The sequence below is a fragment of the Nicotiana sylvestris genome, chromosome 9 (assembly GCF_000393655.2).
Source record: "Nicotiana sylvestris chromosome 9, ASM39365v2, whole genome shotgun sequence".
Classification (NCBI taxonomy): domain Eukaryota; kingdom Viridiplantae; phylum Streptophyta; class Magnoliopsida; order Solanales; family Solanaceae; genus Nicotiana; species Nicotiana sylvestris.
In genome coordinates, this window is record NC_091065.1 from 37,737,300 (window position 1) to 37,762,759 (window position 25,460).

Consider the following 25,460-nt stretch of genomic DNA (forward strand, 5'->3'; position numbering starts at 1 on the left):
TTACCCCCGAACTTAGGAAACCTTAGCACAGTTCCTGAGCATGTTTGGTATATTGGCTCAGGCGGGTTTGATTCTGGTTGCACCAACTACTTCACAGACCGGGGGAGGAGCCCAGACTCCCGCCGCCCGTACTCCAGAGCAGTGCGTTCCCGTTGGTCAGGTTCCGTGTGTCATGGTGACATAGCCTGTGGTTCCAGTTTAGCCCGTGGTTATGGCAACAACATCTGAGGAAAAACAACTTAGACTTACAAGGTTCAAGAAGTATGACCCTCCTACTTTCAGTGGTTTGGCTTCAGAGGGTACACATGGCTTTCTAGAGAAGTGCCATCGCATTCTCCGCACTATTGGTATTGTAGAGATGAGTGGGGTTGCTTTTACTATGTTCCAGCTCAGGGGAGAGGCTTATCAGTGGTGGCGGGCATATGAGTTAGGTAGCCCAGCCGATGAGCTCCACTTTCATGGGTTCAGTTTTCAGAGATATTCCTGAGAGAGTTTGTTCCTCAGTCCCTTTGGGATGCATGGCGCACGGAGTTTGAGAAGTTGCACTAGGGCACTATGTCAGTGTCAGAGTATGCCATTAGATTCAGCGACCTGGCTAGAGATGCACCTGCTTTGGTCGCTAAAATTGGGGAGCGAGTCTGTCGATTCATTGAGGGGCTCAGACATGATATTCGGTCAGCATGGCTCGGGAGTTGGATTCGGATGTTACATTTTAATAGGTGGTAGAGATTGCTCACCTATTGGAGGGCATGTGGGACCAAGAGAGAGGGGACATGCGGGGCCAGGAGAGAGAGGGCAGGCTAAGTTAGGAGAGAGAGGATAGGGAGGCTAGGAGGCCTCGCTGACCAGAGAGATATGCTGGTCCTTATTTTGGAGGCAGGGTACGACATGGTAGAGGTTTTATGGGCCAGCCAGTTTAGTTTGCACTTCAGGCTTCGCACAGTGTTTTAGGTATCATGGGTCTTAGAGCACCCGTACCGCATAGTTCCCACAAACACGTCAGCAGAGAGGTTGCTTCTAGTGTGGAGATGCCAGCCACATGGTGAGAGATTGTCCTAGACTCCAGACAGATGTGTCACAGTGGGGTACTCAGGCGAGTAGAGGGCACCAAAGAGGGGGATGCCCGACTCGTAGATGTATTTCATACAGTATGTCTGAGGCCGTTGCGCCAGATGATGTCATACAAGTATGCTTTTAATTCATTATAGAGGAACACCATTCGTCTTTTGCTTCAGTTCTTCTCATCGGGGTAAGTTCCCCTATTTGTTGCTCCACTTATGGGTGATTTCATGATTTAGCATTCTACTTATGTGTTTACCCTGTTGGGAGATTCTATAGTGGTAGCCCGTGTCGATCACTTTTTTTATTCATTATTGAGATTTATGAGACTAGAAGTGAATTCATGTTGCCTATTACGGTAGGTTTTAATATAATTCCTGAGTAATTTGGTTACGATTTGTGATTTAGATGCCCTACCAGGATGAGAGTTTAGTAAGTGTTGTGATTTTATTGGAAAATTGAGTTAGTGGAAGGTTTCAGTTGGTATGATGTGTATTCTACTTGTGATTTAGAGTTGAGGGTGAGACCATCGCAATTTCATGTGATTTGATATGCTTCAGCCGGGCTGCGTATTACGGTGGAAGTTATATCAGTTGAGATCCTTGTGATTTATTTATAGACCTTGATTTTCCTTGTAAATTGATTCGTAGAATGGTACTGATAGAGAGTTGTGTACGTCGGGCTTGTTTGATATTTCTCTTATGTGTTTATCTTTAAATATTCAGTCATTTTCGTGTTGTGCTTATTGAGTTTTAGCTTGAGTTTTGTGTGCCCGATGGCATTAGATGTGACCTGCTGATTCGGGTGAATAGTCATGAGGTTTTCATGTTTCTTGCATCATTTTTAGTATTGTGAAGGGTTGAAACAGGGTTCCAACGGATATGAGGCTAATTACCGGTGCTGGAGTTGATTATGGGCAGCTATTGTGAAAAAAAATGTTGTTATAGGCCTATGTGTGGTGTGTCATGTTGTGTGGTTGTACTTTGTGGGTGTAGGCATAAGTTGTTGCAGTTTGTTGAGGTTGATACTGGTGTGAATGTAGGAATCAAGTCTTTTTGGAGATGAGAAGATGGTTGAGAACTTTGGCTCTAAGGCTTAATAGTATTGGTAGAAGGGATAAGTTGCAGTTGAGATGGTGTCATCAGGCTTATGTGGATTAGGGTGACACGGGTGTATGTTGGATGGATGCATTCAGTGATATGATGACTTCGGGGCGATTCTTGGCACGTTCGAGGACAGTCATTTATTTAAGAGGGGGAGGATGTAACGACCGGCCGGTCATTTTGAAAATTAAAGTTATGTTTGGCAGCATAAGGTCTTGATCAGCTTCGTATTATATGTTATGACTTCACGCATGGTCGAGTTCAGTTACGAGATGATTCCGAGTCAATTTGTAAGAAGGATTATAGTTTTGGAAGCTTAAGCGGTAAAGTTGACCAAAATTTAACTTTTGTGTAAACGACTCTGGAATGGGGTTTGGATGATTTTAACAGCTTCGTATGGGTGATTGTGTACTTAGGTGTGTGTCCGAATTTGGATTCGGAGGTCCATAGTGTATTTTGAAGCATTTCAGCTAAAGTTGAAAAAGTTAAAGTTTTGGAAGGTTGAGAGGTTTGACCAAGAGTTGACTTTGGTGATATCGGGGTCGGAATGCAATTCTGAAAGTTGGAACAATTCCGTTATGTCATTTTGGACTTGCCTGCAAAATTTGACATCATTCCGGGTTGATTTGATAGGTTTCGACTTGAGGTTTAAAAGTTGGAAGATTTGAAAGTTCATGAGTTCGATTCATGGTGTGATTAGTAGTTTCGATGTTGTTTGATGTGGTTTGAGACCTCTCGAGTGAGTTCGTGTTAGGTTATGGAACTTGTTGGTGTGTTTAGACAGGGTTCCGAGGGCCTCGGGTGTGTTTCGGATGGGCTACGGGCCATTTCTTCAGGTTTTTGAACTACTGATTCTGTCATCTAGTTTCCTTCATTGTGTTCGCATCTGTGTATGCGCGTTCGCGTAGTGTAATTTTGGAGGATGAAATATTTCCTCTTCGTGTTTGCATTCTTCTGTCCGCGTTTGCGTAGGTGTACAATTCCTTTCTTCGTGTTTGCGTACTGCTTCGCGCGTTCGTGTAGCTCAGTCGTTGGGCCATAAGATTTTCCTCTCCGTGTTTGCGAGCATGCTATCATGTTCGCGTAGCACGATTTGGCAGCCTTCATTCTTCTTCTTCATGATCGCGAGTGATTTTCCATGATCGCGATGCATTAAACACCTGGGCAGAATATAAAGTACTTTATTCGAAGGGTTAGCTATTTTCAACATTTTTGGAGTTGTAGAGCTAGGTTTTGAGCCATTCTTTGTGAGGGTTTCAAGAAAATCAATTGGGTAAGTGTTCTTCACCTAGAATTTATTATATTCCATGATTCTATCTTTGTTTTTATCATTTAATTTGTGTTTTAAGTTGAGGAAAAATGAGGATTTTGAAGAATACTTTCAAAATGTAAAATTCAAAACCACACCACACTACACTACACTTCGACACAAGAGAAGAGGACCGGGCGCTTTTTATCTTTGGGATAGGAGGATGATTTGAGGGATAAAATGGTATCGAAATTTGATAATTTTAGTATAGTTGAACTCATATCGGAATGGATGTTCGGATTTTGTGAAATTTATCGGGTTCCGAGGTGCGGGTACGGAAGTTGACTTTTGGGTTGACTATTAGTTTTTTGATAAATATTGAAGCTTTATTATCCACAATAATTTCTTATAAGTTTTATTTATGCTTTGAAGTTATTTTCGCTAGATTTAAACCATCCGGAGGTTATTCCACTTGAGAGGTTCATTTTAGAGTGACGCTCTGTCTTCTTTGAGGTAAGTATCTTGCCTAACTTCATGTGGGGGGAACTACCCCTTAGGATTTGAGTATTCTATGCTAATTGTATCATGTAAGGGTCGTGTACACGAGGTGACGAGTACGTGCTAGGGCTTATTTGTGGAAAGTAGACCTTTTAGGGTTCTTAGGCCCTTATGTTCATTAGATATGAAGTTGTTTGTTATATTAAATCCCCCGTTCACTAATTTCACTCCTACGTGTCTTAATTGGAATTAATTACTTCATGCTCCACTCTTATTGCCTATTTGACTCTTATGTGCCTTAACTAAAGTTGTTGCCTCTTTAATTACCATGCTATCTTTCTCGTAGCTTATCCTTAATTAAGTTACTGTATTGTTTCCATAATTTTCTCATACCTAAAAGAAGTTAGTTATCATTTATCATAGCTGCCTCATCCTTATTTGGAATTTATGACTCATGTTGTCTCCCTTGTTGTCGAATTGTACTTTGTGAAGTTATTATTACATATAAATTCTCCCTTGATGAGCTACTCTTATTGTGACTGGTATCCGCTATTGTGTTTATTCTTTGTGAGCTCGCTCTATCGTTTCATTGAGTTCTAAAGCTTTTGAGTTGATTTACTTGTCGTATTCTTGTGTATTGTTATGGTTGTTGTTGTAGTACTCAGTTTGTTGAGCCGAGGGCTATGCACAATTGAGGTATTGAGATTGTTTAGTGGAAATGTTGTGGAATATGGGCATATGTTTTGAAGGCCATTCTATTATGTTGTGGTATTGTTGGCACATGATGTTGTTGGGATATTTTGCTCGGGTGTTTGCACGAGGTTTTTGTCGTGCTATTGTTACTGTTGTTTATGCACATGCGGCATGACTAGGCGAGCTATATGTGTGTGTTTGCGCATGTGGCGAGACAAGGTGAGAATATTATTATGCGCGTGCGGTGAGACAAGGTGCGCATTTACTTTATGATTACGCACGTAGCGAGACAAGGTGGGCTATGTCAGAGATTGTTTGTGATGAATTGTGATGGCCTGGGAGCATTGTTATTGTTGATATTTGTGTAGTGGCGTACTTACCCTATGCGAGTTATACCATGTACATTTCGTGGTAACTGTTTGTTATGTGACATTTATTGTTTCTATTCTTATTAATTGACCTGAAACGTGATAGAACACCGGCACAAGCATACACATATTTAATTACCCCTAACGGTTTAAGAAGATGGATTCTAATGTTATTGATCATTTCTACACACCCTTGTCTATTTGCCTTCTATGTGAGAATGGCTCTAGTGGCACGTGAGTCGTCCGTGCAGTTATCAATTTGTAATGAGGGCACAAGATGCCAAATGTTTAGGGTTCAGGAATTGGGACCCATGAATTGTGAATATTCTGAGGTTCGATACCTCGTGGAGATTTTTGGCTAAAAACTGGTGTGAAAGCGATCATTCTTATTGAGTTACTGCTTGCCTTTACTTTATCTGTGTTCACCGGATTTAAATGTGTTCATCTTGCTCCACTGATTAATTACTTGTTTTGTGTTTCGCTGCTAGTAGTTGGTTCTATTTCGCTTTGCAAGTACCCTATTATGGTTATCATTATGCGTAGCTTTGTAGATACATTGTACTCTGTTAGTTCTATGCCTATACATCGTCCAGGTTATTCAGACCAGTAGGTGTCTTGTCTGTCTCTCATCACTACTCCATTGAGGTTAATCTTGATACTACTGTGTACCACTGTGGTGTACTCGTACTACGCTTCTGCATAATTTTTATGCAGATCCAGGTATTTCGAAGTCAGCCGATCATTAGCTAGTTGTGCAGATTTTTGCTATGGAGACTCAAGGTAAACCTGCTGCTGCGTTCGCAGGCTTTGGAGTCACCTTCTAATGTTATTTTTACACTGTTTATCCTTACTTCAGAAAAGTTGTATTTAGAGGTTTCTAGCAAAACTCTGTAGAGCTTATGACTTGTAGTACCGGTTTTGGGATTGTAAACTTTGTATCGAGATTTTTTCTTCGCATTTGTCAATCGTATTTATTACTGTTATTATTTCAGTAAATAATAGACTTGCCTAGTCCCTAAGACTAGGTGCCATCAGGACATCCTACGGAGGAAAATTTGGGTCGCGACAGTTTGTGCCAAATTAAACTAAAACATTCAACTATCGTAAATATCTTGGGCAATTAGATCACGAATTGCCATCGCAAAATTATTATCTCCTTTATTTTTCACATTTTCTACATTTGCAATATTGATGCATGCAATCTTCCAACATCAGGATCAACAAGTAGCACATATCTCTCATTCTCAGCTTCTTGAAATGCATTGTCCACTTTACATTTCTTTCTAATGTAATTGTGAATCTCTATTGTAGCCAGTACAATATCTCTTTGAGTGTTAATATGATAGAAAGGCATATCTCTCAAAATAGACAACTGTCATGACCCCATAACCGACCCGATCGTGATGGAGCCTATCGTGAAACTAGGCCAGCCGACACATTTCCAAAATAATTCACATTTCATTTAAAACTTAAGTTAAACCATTTTTCAACTGAAATCCAATAAAAGGTATAAAGTCAAACCAAAACAAAAGCGGAAAGTAAAAGCCCGACCTTGGGTGTCACTAAGTCATGAGCAATACTACAATAGTTCCGAAACAAGACAAGACCAAAATAGTTTGGAAATAGCAAAGATAGAGAAGGAGAAAGGCGGAACTGCAATTGCCAGGCAACTACCTCGCTATCTCCGTGAAGTCTGCGACCGGAGTGGTCAACATCCGCTACCTTGCCCTGAGATACCTGAATCTGCACACAAGGTGTATGGGGTAACATGAGTACACCAACTCAGTAAGTAACAAGTCCAAACTATGTACAGACAGATAGTGACGAACCAAACCTCAACAGGTAATACAATTAAACTGTACAGAAAAGTAGGCATGCCTGCAGTTCAAATATTAGACTCAACAGGAAATAAATATAATCTAAACAATGTAGAGTATAAAGCGCAGCAAATCTCTATGTACCAATGCACAGAAAGCATGAAAAATATACCATGTACCTCCACTCTCAAGTGCTCAACCACTCGGTACTGTATATGGCCATTCGGCCCAGGAAAGATCCATCCCGGAATATATACACATCACTGACTGCAGTCATCCAGTACCGAGGAAGGCCATTCCATCCCTATGGAAAAGATCCATCTCCAGGTATAAATACTTCGGACAAGATCTATGTCCAGGGAGGATCCATCCCTCAATAACATCAACTGCACTCACTGGGGTGCATAGACTCTGGAGGTGCTCCTTTCTTCCCAAGCGCTATCACAAGCCAATGAAGGCATAATCAATAATCCACTGCGGTGTGCAGCCAGATCCCATACTATCAGTTATAATCAGGCTCTCGGCCTCACTCAGTCATAACTCTCCAGTCTCACACACACTGGTTCACAATACCAAGAAACTAGCCTGGAACAACGATATGATGAACCAAATAACAATAACTGAGATTGAGATATGATATAATATGCATGAACATGACTGAGTATAGAATATCAATGAAGCTAATGATATGACAGCAAGAAACGACCTCTCGGGTCTCAACAGTTATCCGCGTGAAGCCTTAACATGATAATTAGCATGATTTACAGCTTATTAACTTAATCACATAATCATCACACAAGTATCAACAAGAAAAAGTCACTAAGCGGTGCCATGGAATGATCCAGGCCGTAATTCTCACGGTGCACACCCACAAGCCTGTCACTTGGCATTTGCGTCACCTCAATATTAATCATAGAACACATAGTTCGGGGTTTCGAACCCTCAGAACCAAATTTGGAAACATTACTTACCTCAACCAAGCCAAAACTCTATCCCACGATGCCCTTGCCTCTCGATCCGGCCTTCAAATGCTCCGAATCTAACCAAAATCAGTATTTGATCATCAACATACGGTAAAGGAAATGAAACCCATACAAAAATTATCAAACTAGATCAAAAATCCCGAATTTTCTTAAACCCGGCCCCCGGGCCCACATCTCGAAATCCAACAAAAGTCGCGAAACTAGAAACTCCTTTCACTCCCGAGTCCATGAATACCAAAATCATTAAAATCGGACCTCAAATGTTCCCTCAAATCCCCAATTTAAACTCTCCAATTTCAAGCCCTAATCTCCCAACTTTCTTCCCTAATTTCCACTAATATCATGATTAACAATGGAAAAATGGTCATAAACACAAGATACAAGGTCCAAGTAGCTTACCCAACCGATAACCCTTGACCCCTCTTGAGAAATCACTGCCCAAGCTCCACACCCGTCTTCAAAAATGAAGAAATTAAGCAAAATTCACGAAGAAGACCTTTTTATACCTTCTGCCCGATGTTTCCCGCACTTGCGGTCTCGAAGTCGCTTCTGCGACGACGCACCTGCCCGAAAACCATCGCAGGTGCGGTTTTCACTTAACCTTGGAAATCCCGCTTTTGTGGTCAGCTTCTCGCTCCTGCGGTATTGCAGGTGCGGTCCTTGTGCGCACCTGCGGTTCCCCTCACCTCCCCAATTTTCTGTATATGCGGCCCAATCTCGCTTCTGTGAGGCTCACACTTGCGGTCCCCAATCCGCAGGTGCGGAAATGACAGAAGCAGCAAAGTTCAGCTGCTCAAACCAAATCCCCATCCTTCCATTAACCATCTGAATTCATCCCGAGGCCCTCAGGGCCTCAACCAAAAATACCAACAAGACATAAACCACAATTCAAACTTACTCAAACCGTCGGAACACTCAAAACAACACCAAAATACCAAATCAACATCAAATTCAAGCCTAAGAACTTAGAAACTTTCAAATCCCACAAACAATGCCGAAACCTATCAAATCACCTCTGAATGACCTGAAACTTTACACACACGTCACAAATGACACTACGGACCTGCTCCAATTTGCGGAATTCCATTCCGACCCTGATATCAATATTTCCATTGCCGACCGAAAAATGCCAAATTTCTTATTTCGCCAATTCAAGCCTAAATCTACCACGGATCTCCAAAATATATTCCTAAGTCCAAAATCATCTAATGAATCTATCCGAACCATCAAAATTCCCATCCGAGACCTTTTACTTATAAGTCAACATCCGATTGACTTTTCCAACTTAAGCTTCTAAATAAGAGACTAAGTGTCTCATTCCACTCCACGACCACTCCAAACCCGAACCAACCAACACGATACGAAAAAATACAACTGAACAATACATAAAGAAGTAGAAATAGGGGAAACGAGACTGTAACTCATGAAACGACCGACCGGGTCGTTACATCCTCCCCCTCTTAAACAAACGTTCATCCTCGAACGAGTCTAGAAATATACTTAAAGCCTCAAACAGGTGTGGATATCTGCTCCACATCTCCCGCTCGGTCTCCCAAGTAGCCTCCTCCACGGGCCGATCTCTCCACTGCACTTTCACTGAAGCTATATCCTTTGCTCTCAACTTTCGGACCTGCCGCTCCAAAATAGTCACTGGCTCTACATCATAGGTTAAATCACCGTCTAACTGAACCGTGTTGAAATCCAAAACATGAGATGAATCACCAATATACTTCCGGATCATAGAAACATGAAATATCGGATGCACACTCGATAAGCTGGGTGACAAAGCAAGCTCATAATCCACCTCCCCAATCCTCTGAAGCACCTCAAAAGGCCCAATAAACCGGGGACTCAATTTACCCTTCTTCCCAAATCTCATAACACCCTTCCTGGGTGAAACCTTCAGTAGAACCTTCTCTCCAACCATGTAGACACATCACGAACCTTCCTTTCAGCATAACTCTTTTGTCTTGACTGCGTCGTACGAAACCGCTCCTGAATCACCTTTACCTTGTCCAAAGCATCCTGTACCAAGTCTGTACCCAAAAGCCTAGCCTCCCCCGGCTCAACCCAACCTACTGGAGATCTATACCATCTCCCATACAAAGCATCATATGGAGCCATCTGAATACTCAACTGATAGCTGTTATTATATGCAAACTCCACGAGCGGGAGAAATTGATCCCATGACCCTCCAAAATCAATAACACAAGCGCGTAACATATCCTCCAATATCTGAATAGTGCGCTCGGACTGCCCATCCATCTGAGGGTGAAAAGCTGTGCTCAACTCGACCTGAGTACCCAACTCTCGCTGCACGGCTCTCCAAAACTGCAAAGTGAGATGAGTACCTCTATCTAAAATGATGGAAACTAGTACACCATGCAGGCGAACAATCTCTCGGATATAAATCTCAGCTAACTTTTATGAAGAATATGTAGTACACATAGGAATGAAGTGCGCGGACTTGGTCAGCCGATCCACAATCACCCAAATAGCATCGAACTTCCTTAAAGTCTGTGGGAGTCCAACTACAAAATCCATAGTGATCCGCTCCCACTTTCACTCTAGAATATCCATCTACTAAAGCAAGCCACCCGGTCTCTGATTCTCAAATTTCACCTGCTGGCAATTGAGGCACCGAGCTACAAATCCCACTATAACTTTCTTCATTCTCCTCTACCAGTAGTGCTATCTCAAATCCTGATACATCTTTGCGACACCTGGATGGATGGAATACCGCGAGCTATAGGCCTTCCCCAGAATCAACTCCTGAGGCCCATCTACATTGGGAACACATATACTGCCATGCATCCTCAATACTCCGTCATCACCAATAGTTACATCACTGGCATCGTCATGCTGAACTCTATCCTTGAGGACAAGAAAATGAGGATCATCATATTGGCGCTCTCTGATGCAATCAAACAAGGAAGCCCGTGAAACCACACAAGGTAAGACCCGACTAGGCTCCGAAATATCCAACCTCACAACCGATTGGCCAAGGCCTAAACATCAACTGCAAGAGGCCTTTCCCCAACAGGAATATATGCCAAACTGCCCATACCCACCGCCTTCCTACTCAAAGCATTGGCCACCACATTGACCATCCCCGGGTGATACAAGATAGTAATATCATAATCCATTAGTAGCTCCAACCATCTCCGCTTCCTCAAATTGAGATCCTTCTGCTTGAACAAGTGCTGGAGGCTACGATGATTAGTAAACACCTCACAAGACACACCATAGAGATAATGTCTCCAAATCTTCAACGCGTGAACAATGGCGGCCAACTCCAAATCATGAACAGGGTAATTCTTCTCATGGGGCTTCAACTGTCGAGAAGCATAAGCAATCACTCTACCCTCCTACATCAACACACACCCGATGCCAATCCGAGAAGCATCACAATATACTATATAAGAACCTGAAGCTGATGGCAAAACTAACACTAGAGCTGTGGTCAAGGTAGTCTTGAGCTTCTGAAAGCTCACCTCATACTCATCCGACCACATGAAAGGAGCACCCTTTTGAGTCAATTTGGTAAAGGGTGATGTTATAAATGAAAATACCTGAACAAACCGACAGTAATAACCCGCCAAACTAAGAAAGCTGTGAATCTTTGTGGCTGAGGACGGTCTGGGCCAACTCTGAACCGCCTCTATCTTCTTCGGATCAACCTGAATACCCTCACTGGACACCATGTTCCCCAAGAAAGCCACTAAATTGAGCCAAAACTCACTCTTGGAGAACTTTGCATAAAGCTTCTCCTCTCTCTACCGCTGCAATACCACTCTCAGATGCTCAACGTGCTCTTCCTGACTATGCGAGTACACCAGAATATCTTCAGTGAATACAATAATGAATGAGTCGAGATAAGGCCGAAACACGATGTTCATCAAATGCATGAACGATGTTGGGGCATTGTTTAACCCAAAAGACATCAAAAGGAACTCATAATGACCATATCGGGTCCTGAAAGCTATCTTAAGAATACTGAGTCCCTGATCTTCAACTGGTGATACCCCGACCTAAGATCAATCTTGGAGAATACCCTCGCTCCCTGAAGCTGGTCAAATAAATCATCAATATGAGGCAAAGGATACTTGTTCTTGATTGTGACCTTGTTCAACTGCCTGTAATCAATGCTCATCCTCATAGTGCCATCCTTCTTCTTCATGAATAGAACAGGTGCACCCCACAGCGACACACTAGGCTGAATGAACCCCTTATCAAGGAGTTCCTGAAGTTGCTCCTTCAATTCCTTCAACTCCGCTGGTGCCATACGATATGGTAGTATAGAAATGGGCTGAGTGCCCATCACCAAATCAATACCAAAGTCAATGTCCCTGTCCGGTGATATGCCCGGCAGGTCTGCAGGAAACATATCCGGAAAGTCCCTCACTACTGGAACAGAATCGATACTAGGAGTCACTACACTAACATCCCTCACAAAGGCTAAGTAAGAAAGACAACCCTTCCCAACCATCCGCTGGGCCTTCAAGAATGAAATCACCCTACTGGGAACATAATTCGACAAACCTCGCCACTCAATCCGTGGCACACCCGGCATAGCCAACATCACTATCTTAGCATGATAGTCAAAAATAGCGCGATACGGAGATAGTCAATCCATGCCTAATATCACATCAAAATCCACCATACAAAGCAACTGAATGTCCACTCGGGTCTCCAAACCCCCAGTAGTTACCACACAAGACCGATATACACGGTCCATAAAAATAGTATCGCCCACATGAGTAGATACACGGATAGATGAAACAAGAGACTTATGGGACGTATCCAAATAATGAGCAAAATATGATGACACCTATGAAAAAGTGGAACCAGGATCAAATAACACAGAGGCATCTCTGTGGCAAACTGAGACAATACCTGCAATCACCGCATGTGAAGCAATAACATCTGGTCTAGCTAGGAGTGCATAGAAACGGGCCTGACCACCACCTGATCGACCTCTCCCTATAGGGCAACCCCAAACTGACTGACCTCCACCCCGAGCTGGCTGAGCGGGTGGGGAAATAACTGGTGCTGAAGTAGAAGGCTGGCTCCTCTACTGGGATGAACCTCCTATAAGACGGGGACAAAACCTCTTGATATGACCCAAATCTCCACACTCGAAGAAACCTCTCCTAGCAAATGGTGGTGGGGACTGAAGGGAGCCCCTAGTACCGGGATACCTACTAGAAGAACCAGGCATAGATGAATCTTGAACTGATGGTGCATGAGTCGAACTCTAAGCTAAAAGGGCATTGAGAGATGAGTGTCCCTGATGTGAACTGTGAGAACCATGGCCCGATGATCCACCACGGTGACCCGAACGAGCTGGCTGAGCATGTCTGAATGGACAGCCTCTGCCATGCTGAAACTGACCTCCCAAACGAACACCACCAAAACTACCAGATCCCCGAGGCCTCTTGGCCTCCCTTTCATCTCGCTCCTGGCGGTGAACTGACTCTATCTCTTTGGAAACGTCTACCACCTCCTCAAAAAAGCACCAAATACCCTCTCTCTAGTTAGAAAAATCTGTAGCTGATAAGTGAGGCCATCGACAAACCTCATGATCCTCTCCTTATCCATGGGAACTAGCCAGATAGTATGACAAGCCAAATCGGAGAACCTCATATCATACTATATCACGGTCATGTCCTCCTAACGCAACTGCTCGAACTACTTGCGCAGCTCCTCCCTACGGGAATACAGTACATACTTCTCCTGGAAGAGAATGGAGAACTGATGCAAGGTAAGAGGCGCTGACCAACAGGACTATGGCTCTCATAAGCCTCCCACCAAGTAAAGGCAGCTTCAGAAAATTGAAAAGTAGTAAACGAGACCCCACTGGTTTCCAGAATACCCATTGTACGTAGCATCCTCTGACACTTTTCCAAGAAACCCTGGGCATCCTCGCCCTCTACACCACTGAAATTCAGAGGTTGAAGTCTACCAAACCTTTCCAATCGATGCTGCTCCTCATAAGGCATAACTGGTACCATATAATCCTGAGCAGGTGCAATCGGCTGGGCAGGTGGTACCTCCGGTGTCTGTAGTCCCTGAACAACCTGCTCGGGTGTACGGGCGGCGAGAGTCTGAGTGCCTCCCCCGGTCTGAGAAGTAGTTGCTATAGTAGAAACTGCGACTGCCTGAGCAAGGCTAGTGCACACGGTCTAGATCTGAGCCAAGGTCTCCTGAAGACCCGAAATAACAATAGGCACAGTTGGTGCCTGAGCTGGTCCTGCTGGAGCATCCGCAACTGGGACCTGATCATGAACTGGGGCGGCTAGTGGATCTGCAGGTGCTGCCCTAGCTGTTGTGCGTGCTACACCCCTGCCCCTACCACGGCTTTGACCGTGTCCCAGCCTCTAGTGGCCTCAACTGGTGGTACTGGTGGTTGTCCGGCCTGACCGGTAGCACGTGTCCTTACCATCTGTGAGAGAATAGAATAATAGAAGTTTAGTTACCAGAGTCAACAGATTCGCACGACAAGAATTCAAGAATGTGAAGTTTTTCCTAAAGGTTCTACAACCTCCCAAGGATAAGTACAGACGTCTCCGTACCCATCCACGATACTCTGCTAAACCTGCTTATGGCCCGTGAGACCTATGTAACCTAGGCTCTAATACCAACTTGTCACGACCCCAAAACCGACTCGGTCGTGATGGCGCCTATCGTGAACCTAGGCCAGCCAACACATTTCCAAAATAATCCATATTTCATTTAAAACTTAAGTTAAACCATTTTTTAACTAAAATTCAATAAAATGTATAAAGTTAAACCAAAACAAAATTGGAAAGTAAAAGCCCGACCTCGGGTGTCACTAAGTTATGAGCAATACTACAATAGTTCCGAAACAAGACAAGACCAAAATAGTTTGAAAATAGCAACAATGTACTAATAGGAAGATAGAGAAGGAGAAAAGTGGAACTACAATCGCCAGGAAGCTACCTCGCTATCTCCGTGAAGTCTGCAATCGGAGTGGTCAACAGCCGCTACCGTGCCCTGAGATACCTGAATATGCACACAAGGTGCATGGGGTAATATGAGTACACCAACTCAGTAAGTAACAAGTCCAAACTATGGACTGACAGGTAGTGACGAACCAAACTTCAATAGGTAATACAATTAAACTGTACAGAAAAGTAGGCATGCCTGCAGTTCAAGTATTAGACTCAACAGGAAATAAATACAATCTGAACAGTGTGGAGTATAAAGCTCAGCAAATCTCTATGTACCAATGCACGGAAAGCATGAAAACTGTACCATGTACCTCCACTCTTAAGTCAACCACTCGGTACTGTATATGGCCATCTAGTCCCAGGAAGATCCATCCCGGAATATATACACATCAGTAACCACAGTCATCCAGTATCGAGGAAGGCCATTCTAGCCCTATGGAGAAGATCCATCTCCAGGTATAAATATTTCGGACAAGATCCATGTCTAGGGAAGATCCATCCCTCAATAACATCAACTACGCTCACTGGGGGTGTATAGACTCCCGAGGGGCTCCTTTCAGCCCAAGCGCTATCACAAGACAACGAAGGCATAATCAATAATCCGCTGTGGCATGCAGCCCGATCCCATACTATCACTCATAATCAAGCTCTTGGCCTCACTCAGTTATAACTCTCTAGTCTTACACACACGGGCTCATAATAGCAAGAAACTAGCCCGGAACAACGATATAATGTACCAAATAACAATAACTGAGATAGAGACATGATATGATATGCATGGACAAGACTGAGTATAGAATATCAATGAAGCTAATGATATGACAGCAAGAAATGACATCTCGGGTTTCAGCAGTTATCGGCGTGAAGCCTTAACATGATAATTAGCATGATTTACAGCTTATTAATTTAATCACATAATCATCACACAAGTATCATCAAGAAAAAGTCACTAAGAGGTGCCATGGAATGATCCAGGCCGCAATTCTCACGGTGCACGCCTACACACCCGTCACTTGGCATTTGCGTCACCTCAATATTAATTATAAAACATATAGTTCGGGGTTTCGAACTCTCAGAACCAGGTTTGGAAGTGTTACTTACCTTAACTAAGCCAAAACTCTATCCTGCAATGCCCTTGCCTCCCGATACGGCCTGCAAATGCTTCAAATCTAACCAAAATTAGTATTTTATCATCAACATACGCTAAAGGAAATGAAACCCATACGAAAATTATCAAATTAGATCAAAAATCCCGAATTAGCTCAAACCCGACCCCGGACCCATGTCTCTAATTCCAAAAAAGGTTGCGAAACTAGAAACTCCTTTCACTCCCGAGTCCATACATACCAAAATCATCAAAATCGGACCTCATATGGTCCCTCAAATCCCCAATTTAATATCTCCAATTTCAAGCCCTAATCTCCCAACTTTCTTTCCTAATTTCCACTAATATGATGATTTAATAATGGAAAAATGGTCATAAACCCAAGATACAAGGTCCAAGTAGCTTACCCAACTGATAACCCTCGATCCCTCTTTAGAAATCACTACCCAAGCTCCACCCCCGTCTTCAAAAATGGAGAAATTAAGCAAAATTCGCGAAGAAGACCTTTTTATATCTTCTGCCCAGTGTTTTTCGCATCTGCAGTCTCAACGTCACTTCTGCGACGATGCACCTATGGGAAAACCATCGCAGGTGCGGTTTTCACTTAACCCTGGAAATCCCGCTTCTGCGGTCAGCTTCTCGCTCCTACGGTCTCGTAGGTGCGATCCTTGTGCGCACCTGCAGTTCTCCTCATCTCCCCAATTCTCCCCATATGCAGCCCAATCTCGCTTCTGCCAGGATCACACTTGCGGTCCCCAATCCGCAGGTGCGGAAATGACAGAAGCAACAAAGTTTAGCTGCTCAAACTAAATCCCCGTCCTTCCGTTAACCATCTGAATTCATCCCGAGGCCCTCGGGGCCTCAACCAAAAATACCAACAAGTCATAAATTACTATTCAAACTTATTCAAATCGTTGGAACACTCTAAACAACACCAAAACATCAAATCAACCTCGGATTCAAGTCTAAGAACTTAGAAACTTTCAAATTCTACAAACAATGCCGAAACCTATAAAATCACCTCCGAATGACCTGAAACTTTGCGCACACGTCACAAAGTACACTACAGACCTGCTCCAATTTCCGGAATTCCATTCCGACCCCGATATCAAGATTTTCACTACGACCGGAAAATGCCAAATTTTCCATTTCGCCAATTCAAACCTAAATCTACCACGAACCTCCAAAATACATTCTGAACATGCTCCTAAGTCCAAAATTACCTAACGAAGCTATTCGAACCATCAAAATTCACATCCTAGTCCTTATACTCATAAGTCAATATCCTATTATCTTTTCCAACTTAAGCTTCTAAATGAGAGACTAAATGTCTTATTCCACTCCACGACCACTCCAAACCCGAACCAACCAACACGATAAGATGAAATACAACTGAACAATGCATAAAGACGCAGAAATGGGAAAAACGAGACTGTAACTCATGAAACAACCAGTCGGGTCATTACAACCACCTTACTTTCCATACTCTAAATGTTCGCTCTATAATGTTTATACAAGAAGAATGCAAATAATTGAGCATTTCTTTATATCCATTTGGGGCTCGCAATTGCCGTGTCGCACCTCGAAGAAATTCTGCGAAGTGGTATCTCACATTATCCCCTTTGTATGGTGCCATATATCACTTCATATGTGAATATCCTGCGTCAACAAGATAATATTTGTCCCCAAATGGATATGGAAAGTTCAGTTCGGGTCTATGAAGAGCCTCACCAAATATACGATTATCATGAGCCACTCATTCCCACCCAACCCATGCAAATGTAAAACTCATATTAAAGTTGACAATGACAAGAATATTTTTAGTAGGATAACCTTTGTGCCCGATATATGATATCTCTTAACTTTGAGGTAATCTTGCTTTTATTGTGTGCCATCAAGTGCTCCGATATAATCCTATAAATATATACATGGATAAATTAAATGTAACTTTACAGCAAAAAGTTTTTGATTTATAATGTAAAATACAATAATATAGTTAATAAAAATGATAACTTACTTTAAAGAAATGGAGATATTGTTGGTTACATGGCTTGTGATCTCCTGCATCATTATTATAATTTGGATGTAGTTGAATTATATCTCTTGCAAGCTTGCCAATAGCTTTTAGAATACTATAAAAATGCCTATGAATTGTTTCTCATAAGTGCTAAAAAATCTCTTGTACCAACTGATTTCTGGCACCATGTGCACAAATCATCAAGAATATTCCTAACTCCTCATACACGGACATCCCACGTGTAGGTTTAAGACTACATTTATCAATTAGATCTTTGCTTAAATCAAGAAACACCGACTTCCTCAATCAAAAAATTTCATAACAACGAGTCTCGTTTCCATGTAATATCTCGTGGATAAATATATTCCTAGTGTGTTTAGATGTACGACATGGTTCTTTGCAAATGTATTTCTCATAATATATCAATATACTCTTACATGCAGTTTGACATAGTGCCATCAATTCCTTATCTTCTTGACTTAATTTCCTCTTCTTCATTTTTGTCATTTAACAAGTCATTTAAATGACTAGATATCAACTTGTCAATATTCCAACAGGCCATTAAACTGAAAATAAAATAGATACACATACTGTTATGAATTAAAAATAACAAATGCTAACTCTAAAGTAGAGAATCATCAATTATAATAAAAAAAATATAATGTTGTGACTTAAAAATAACAAATGTTAACTCTAAAGTAGATAGTCATCAATTAAAATAAAGACAATCATACCACCATTATGTCTGAACATGACTCCAAATATGAAAAAATTATGAACTTCCATGCATATAGTTTAAAGAGCAAGCTAAATAATATCTAATGCTAGTATAATATGGCTAAGTCATAACAATAACTTCTCAGACTTAGGGTTCTCGCAGTTGAATTCTCTCTAAAATCCCATAACCAAAGAATCCCACCGAAATTCTCATATGCCACAACACTTCAACCAATCAGTCATCCCTCCCAAACCTCTAGATATAAACTCCCCTATCAAGCCTATGGATACTGAATCCATTTCCTTTAAGGACAAACTACTAGCCAATGAAATGGACAATAACATCTCACTAGACTCACCCTCTCCACATCAATCCCCTATGGACATACATTATGACCTTGAGAACAAAACCTACCCACAGACTCCTCCACAAGATCAAAAAGTTTCAGTACCTATCACCATAGAAGATAAGCAAAGGATCTATTACCCGTGGAGGCATTCTGTAATAAACAAACTACAAAGAAAAAGAATCCCTCATGATATACTAAAAAAGAAACTAACGGACCTATGGAAACCTAGTGAACCTTTTCCATTAATTGATCTTGGAGAAGATTATTATATTGTCTATTTCAATAAAGAAGAAAATATGACAAATGCCATCCAAACAGGACCATGGTTTATCTATGGACGCTTTCTTTCTGTCCAGCGTTGGGTCCCTAATTTTGTGGCATCTCAAGCCACCCAATCTTTCACTGCAATTTGGATCAGACTACCTCAACTTCCCATAGAATTCTACGATAGAGTGATCCTCCAAAAAAAGGGCAGCACAATAGGTAGACTACTGAAAATTGATGCTTGCACATCAGCAGCACTCCGAGGAAGATATGCTCGTCTTTGTGTTGAACTTTTATTAAACAAACCAGTAACTCCTTTCATTTTCATTGGTTCCCACAAACAATATATTCACTACAAGGGAGACAACCTATTATGTACAAACTGTGGTCACTTAGGTCACTCAATAAAACAGTGTACCCAAGCAACATCTACTCAAACACAAGATGAGCACAAAAAGGAGATACCAAAACACAGAACTGGGAAAGAGAGGCAGGAAGAGATTTGGAAAACTGTCTCGTTCAACAAAGGGAAAAGATGGAGTTCTATGAATACTACTTCAAAATCACCAAGAAAACATCAAGATTCAGGTATTAACGTTAATATTTTTGAGGCAAAGTCAAGTAAATTTCTATCTTCCCAGAAATTTGTGCACAAACGTAAAAATATAAATTCATAACAGTTAAATCCCAACAAAACTGATATTTCAATCAAAAACATAAAAACAACAAAAATTTCCAACTATTGGAAGAGACAGAATTGAAAGAAAACTCCTCTAATTGCGTCATTAACAATTTATTAAAATTTAATAATAACAAGGAAGTGGACACACTACCAACCCTCACTACACAAACCACTACCCCAATGACTAACCCCACCACCCCTCTCCCCTATCCGCTCCCAAAACCAACTATAATTCCCCCTAGCCAATAGTACCCCCTCACTAAACATGACCTTATTAACCCATATACCACAAGCTCAAACACGGCAAATACAAGCTTGGCCAATACAAATTCCTGGCATGCAAAACCACAGCCAATGGACAAATGGCTATTGAAATTCCCCACGTAGATACAAACCAATCCAATCCACCCCAGATCCACAAAATCTCTATTAATTACACGCAAGGCCAGTTGAATTGCATGCAAAACAACAATCCAATCATTGAAAACCTTGGAAACTTTAATTCTTCCTACACATCCAATCCTTCTTCTCCCATAAATTCACAAACTCTTAAGGAAAATGCCAAGAGTTCCAATATCTATAAGAAGACGTTATTGTCTAATTCAGCTTCAAAGAGTATCCCTAACACCAAATATGGCAAACAACCCTCCCCAAACCCCACAGAATCCAACTCAACAACCAAGGAGAATCTTGATCCAACCACTTTTGCCACAGAATCATCAACCAATGTCGTGGGTGGAGATGGGATTACTGAGACATGCAATCTCCTTCAACATCATGTTGCAGGGGAGGAAAACTATCATAGTCCTTCAAAAAACCCATTACCTAGCACAATTAATCTCCGAAAGGGTTCGTTTGGCAATGAACAATTACACCAACCAAGTATGGTTGAACATTATTCTGACCCTAATAGCTCCAAACCTCACAACCAGCCAGATTTAATACATGAGAGGGGATTGGAACATGCCACAAAATTTCATTCCAATCCAGAGCCCAATCCCAACAATGAAACTCCCATTCTTCACTCCGGAGTTTGCAACCAACATCAACCCAGTGTTCACCCCTTGGAATGATTATGCAGACCAACCTCTACCATCAAATGCACATATTGCTCACAACATGCAAGCCCACACACTCAACAAAATCAGAACCAAATGGAGCAGGCAATGGATGAAGAGATAGATCTTGTAAACTTAATCACACAAAATATGGTCGAGGATTCAAACCTAGACGAGCTAAAAATATTTCTATTCATGGAAATGCAAGAGCAGAAGCATATTCTCTTTTGTCCAATGGCACTTTACAAGTGCACAATGGACATAAGACCCCGGCAGACCTAATAGTAGGAAAACATGCAATGATCTTGGTTCCTTTTCAGAGGAGGAACCCAATCCTTGCACGCAGGATGAGGGAGAATGGAGATCTAAACAACCCAATGTTCAACACGAATAAGTCAACTACCTTTATTATTTGGAATATAAGAGGGGGTAACAATGATAACTTTAGGCTAAGTTTCAGAGACCTAATTGATACTCATCACCCAAGCATGGTAACTCTCCTAGAGACCAAGATGGACAGTCATCTGCCTCTCCTCTATCTATTTGGTTTTACTGATATGAAAGAAATTCCGGCAGAAGGTCAGTCGGGAGGTATGGTCATTTTGTGGGATCATACCAAGGTTACAGTCCATAGCTTCGTTTGTAAAATTCAGGAGATTAGTGCAACTATTGAGGTATTTTCTCGCAACAAATCTTGGATTTTTACTTCAATTTATGCTAGCACAGACAAGAAACTTAGGAATGTAATGTGGAACAATATTTTAGACATGCACAATGTAGTTAGAGGTCCTTGGCTAGTAGGTGACGACTTTAATGATGTCCCAGCCTCAGATGAAAAATTAGGAGGAAGGAAAATCAGTAATAAAAGAACTAATTTCCTTTGGAATTGTATTAACTCTTGTAACCTAATTGACCTAGGTTTTAAGGGCCCTAAATTTATGTGGTCTAATAAAAGGAAAAAAATAACGGCCTCATAATGGAAAGGCTGGACATAATTTTTGCTAATGAAGAGTGGATAAATATGTTCCTAGAGGCCTCGATCACTCACCTCCCTACGACCCATTCGGACCATAATCCTATCCTAATAATTTTTAATCCCAAAAAATGTGTAAATCATAATAAACCTTTTAGGCTAGAAACTTTTTGGTGTCGTCACCCGGACTTCATAAATCTTGTTAAAGAAGTCCAAGGTTCCTAAAAATTCCAGGACAATATTAAAAACTGGAGTAAAAAACACTTTGGAGATACCCATAGGAAGAAATTAAGAATAATGGCTAGACTAAAGGGTATTCAATACTCCAATAATTACCACTCAAGTTCATTTCTCCAAAATCATGAATCAAAACTTCAACAAGATAATAATGAGATCCTTAAACTAGAAGATGAATACTGGAAAATTAGGGCCAGGATGTCCTGGATTCAAGATGGTGATGCAAACACTAAATTCTTTCATATAACTGCCACAAACAGAGCTAGGAAGAATAAAATAACCTATTTCTAAGGCAATCTAGGAAATTGGATCTATGATCCAACTCAAATCCTTGACCATACCCTTAATTACTTCCAAAATGCTTTCAAAACAGATCACTCCTCTACTAATTGGTCTTCTATTAAGAACAACTCTCAAGCTTTTGATAATCTTGATCTCTCAATCCTGGACAATCAATTAACAAAAGGTGAAGTTATAAAAGCAATTTTTTCCTTTAAACCATTTAAATTTCTAGGACCTGATGGCATACACCCCTTTCTGTACCAAAGGTACTGGAATATTATAGGCCAATCAGTCAAAAATCTTTGTACTCAAGTTTTTAACACCCAAACCCTTCCTCCAAATATTAACAATACTTTCATTTGCCTAGTCCCTAAAGTGCCTAACGCCAATAACCTAAATTTTTTTAGACTCATAGGCCTTTGCAATACTATTACAAAAATCATCGCAAATAGGATCCAACCCTTTCTTCATCAAATTATTAGCCCCTTCCAAGCTAGCTTTATAAAAGGAAGAAGGTCTTCGGATAATGCCATCATAATCCAGGAATTAATAGCCCATTTCAAAAAATGAGGGGGAAAAAGGGACACACGATCCTAAAATTAGACCTAGAAAAAACATTCGACAGATTGGAATGGTCTTTTATATACCTAACTCTCAGTCATTTCAAATTTCCAACCAGAATAAAGAGTCTCATTATGAATTGCATCAGTACAAGCAAAATTACAATTTTAGTAAACGGGGTAACAACTATCTTTTTTTTCCCCAAGTAGGGGGATCAGACAAGGATGCCCTCTATCACCTTACATTTTCATCATGTGTATGGAAATGCTATCTCGTCTAATCCTTCATCAAGTAGACACCTATCTTTGGGACCCTATTAGCCTATATAACCATCACCCAGGTATATTTCACTTATTCTTTGCGGATGACCTTACCCTAATGGCAAAAACTGACAAAAAAACTAAATTAATAACGAGAAATCCAAAATAATATTCTCCAAAAATTGCCCTATGATTTTGGCCAAGGAAATAGCCTCAGGTTTCAATATTAAAATAGCCAAAAATTTTGGGAAATACCTAGGCTTTCCAATCCTCAATAATGCACCCAAGGCATCTGATTATCGATTCGTCATTGATAAAATGCGAGCTAGACTTTCCACTTGGAAAACAAATCTCCTGAACATAGTAGGAAGGACTACACTAGCCCTAGCTACTCTTAACTCAATTCCCAATCATGCCATGCAATACACCATGCTCCCTACAAAAATTCACAAACAAATTGATCAAATTCAAAGAAATTTTATCTGGGGCACTATTACGGATCGTAAAAAACTCCATCTAATTAATTAGAATACTATTACAAAACCTAAAGATATGGGTGGGCTTGGCATGAAAAATGCATATTCAAAAAATAGGGTATTACAATGTGGTTTATCGTGGAGACTCCTTAATAGTACAACTACCCCCTGGGCAAAACTTCTGATACTCAAATATGGTAATAAGAGATATAATAGTTCTTCTTTTATATGGAAAAGTGTTCTCAAAGGTTGTAAAACTTGCAGTCAAGGAATCCAATGGCTCATTGGTAAAAATTCCAACCTAAATATTTGGGAGACTCGATAGATCCCTCACTTACCACCCTTGAGAGAATATATTGAAGGTCCTCTCCAAAATAATGAAAACACTTTTCCAATAAAATACCTTCTTCATAATGGGAAGTGGAACTTCGATAACATCTCATTCAACTTTCCTCCCACCATTATGGACAATGTTAATTCTATTCCCCAGCCACTTCAAATCATTGACAAACCCTTGTGGAAGCTAAGCTCAAACGGAATATTCAATACCAAATCATGCTACCTCTTACTAAACAATTGGCATACAGAGAATAACAATATGTTTGATTGAATATGGAAATTACAGTGTCCTAATAAAATCAAATTTTTTCTTTGGCAATGCCTACATAGTAGAATTTCTACCGATGATATCTCTATCACATTGGGATAAATACTAACCCGCATTGTTCCAGTTGCCAAATCAAGAGGAAAAAATCAGTCACATTTTTCTTGAATGCCCTATTGTCTCAAACGTATGGAAAGCTCTAAAAATTAGAAATCTTGATATTAACAGGGACACTCATTGGCTCATTAAATTAAAAGACATCAACATTAACACTCTTCCACTAAAAATTCCTTGGGCAAATCTACTTCCTTTTATTATATGGGAAATTAGGATTAATAAAAATAATAACAACTTCAATAACACTCACTACCACCCCCACTTGAAAGACATTCAAAATCTGGCCTCGGAATTCCTATTTCTCAACTCCACAAGAGTTGCACCCACTGATAAATTTACTATCAACATTAAATGGCATCCCCTGCAACATCACTAGTACAAACTCAATATAGATGGGGAATTCAAAAATGTTGTTAACAAATCAGCCATGGGAGGGATATTCAGAAACTATCTTGGCAACTGGATAATAGATTTTCAGAAGGTAGATAAAGCTTTCTCTCCTCTTCACGCAGAGCTTCAGGCAATCCATGAGGGCCTTCAAATAGCAATAAGCTACGATCTATTCCCACTGAAAGTGGAAACAGACTCCACGGAAGCCATTAATGTAATCAACCAGGACCATTTTGTTGTAACTAACACTGTTCATGCATGCAGATCGTTGATGCTCCAACGGAAGGACCTGCTCCTACGACATAATTTTCAAGAAGAAAATCAAGTGGCGCATCTTCTAGCAAAGGATGCATGCAAAAAAGAATACATACAGCTATGCAAGGAAAATGCAAAAATACATCCAACTCCACCTCATTTTGTGAGCTTACAACTGTCAAAGGATGTTAATGGAGGCTACTACTACAAGAAGTCATTAGACATTACGACATGTAATAGACTTAAGTTAGTAGAGAACCAAAATGTCACTAACATTGGATCACCAATGTGTGGCGATTTTCAATTTCGAAATATATGTACTAGCAGCAACTTCTAGTTTCTATATATAATATATCCATATTGTCAAA

General features: G+C 41.0%; 2 protein-coding genes across 2 annotated transcripts; both read left to right on the plus strand.

Annotated features, from left to right (window-relative positions):
• Positions 1 to 18,866: 18,866 nt before the first annotated feature.
• LOC138877452 (uncharacterized) lies at positions 18,867 to 19,874 on the plus strand. Its single transcript, XM_070157062.1, has one exon. The coding sequence runs from the start codon at positions 18,867 to 18,869 to the stop codon at positions 19,872 to 19,874; it is 1,008 nt and encodes a 335-aa protein (XP_070013163.1).
• Positions 19,875 to 24,874: 5,000 nt separating this feature from the next.
• LOC138877453 (uncharacterized) lies at positions 24,875 to 25,429 on the plus strand. Its single transcript, XM_070157063.1, has one exon. The coding sequence runs from the start codon at positions 24,875 to 24,877 to the stop codon at positions 25,427 to 25,429; it is 555 nt and encodes a 184-aa protein (XP_070013164.1).
• The last annotated feature ends 31 nt before the right edge of the window (positions 25,430 to 25,460 follow it).

Coding starts and splice junctions, on each gene's coding strand:
- LOC138877453 (XM_070157063.1), top strand. CDS start 24,875: ATGGGAGGGATATTCAGAAACTATCTTGGCAACTGGATAATAGATTTT.
- LOC138877452 (XM_070157062.1), top strand. CDS start 18,867: ATGGATACTGAATCCATTTCCTTTAAGGACAAACTACTAGCCAATGAA.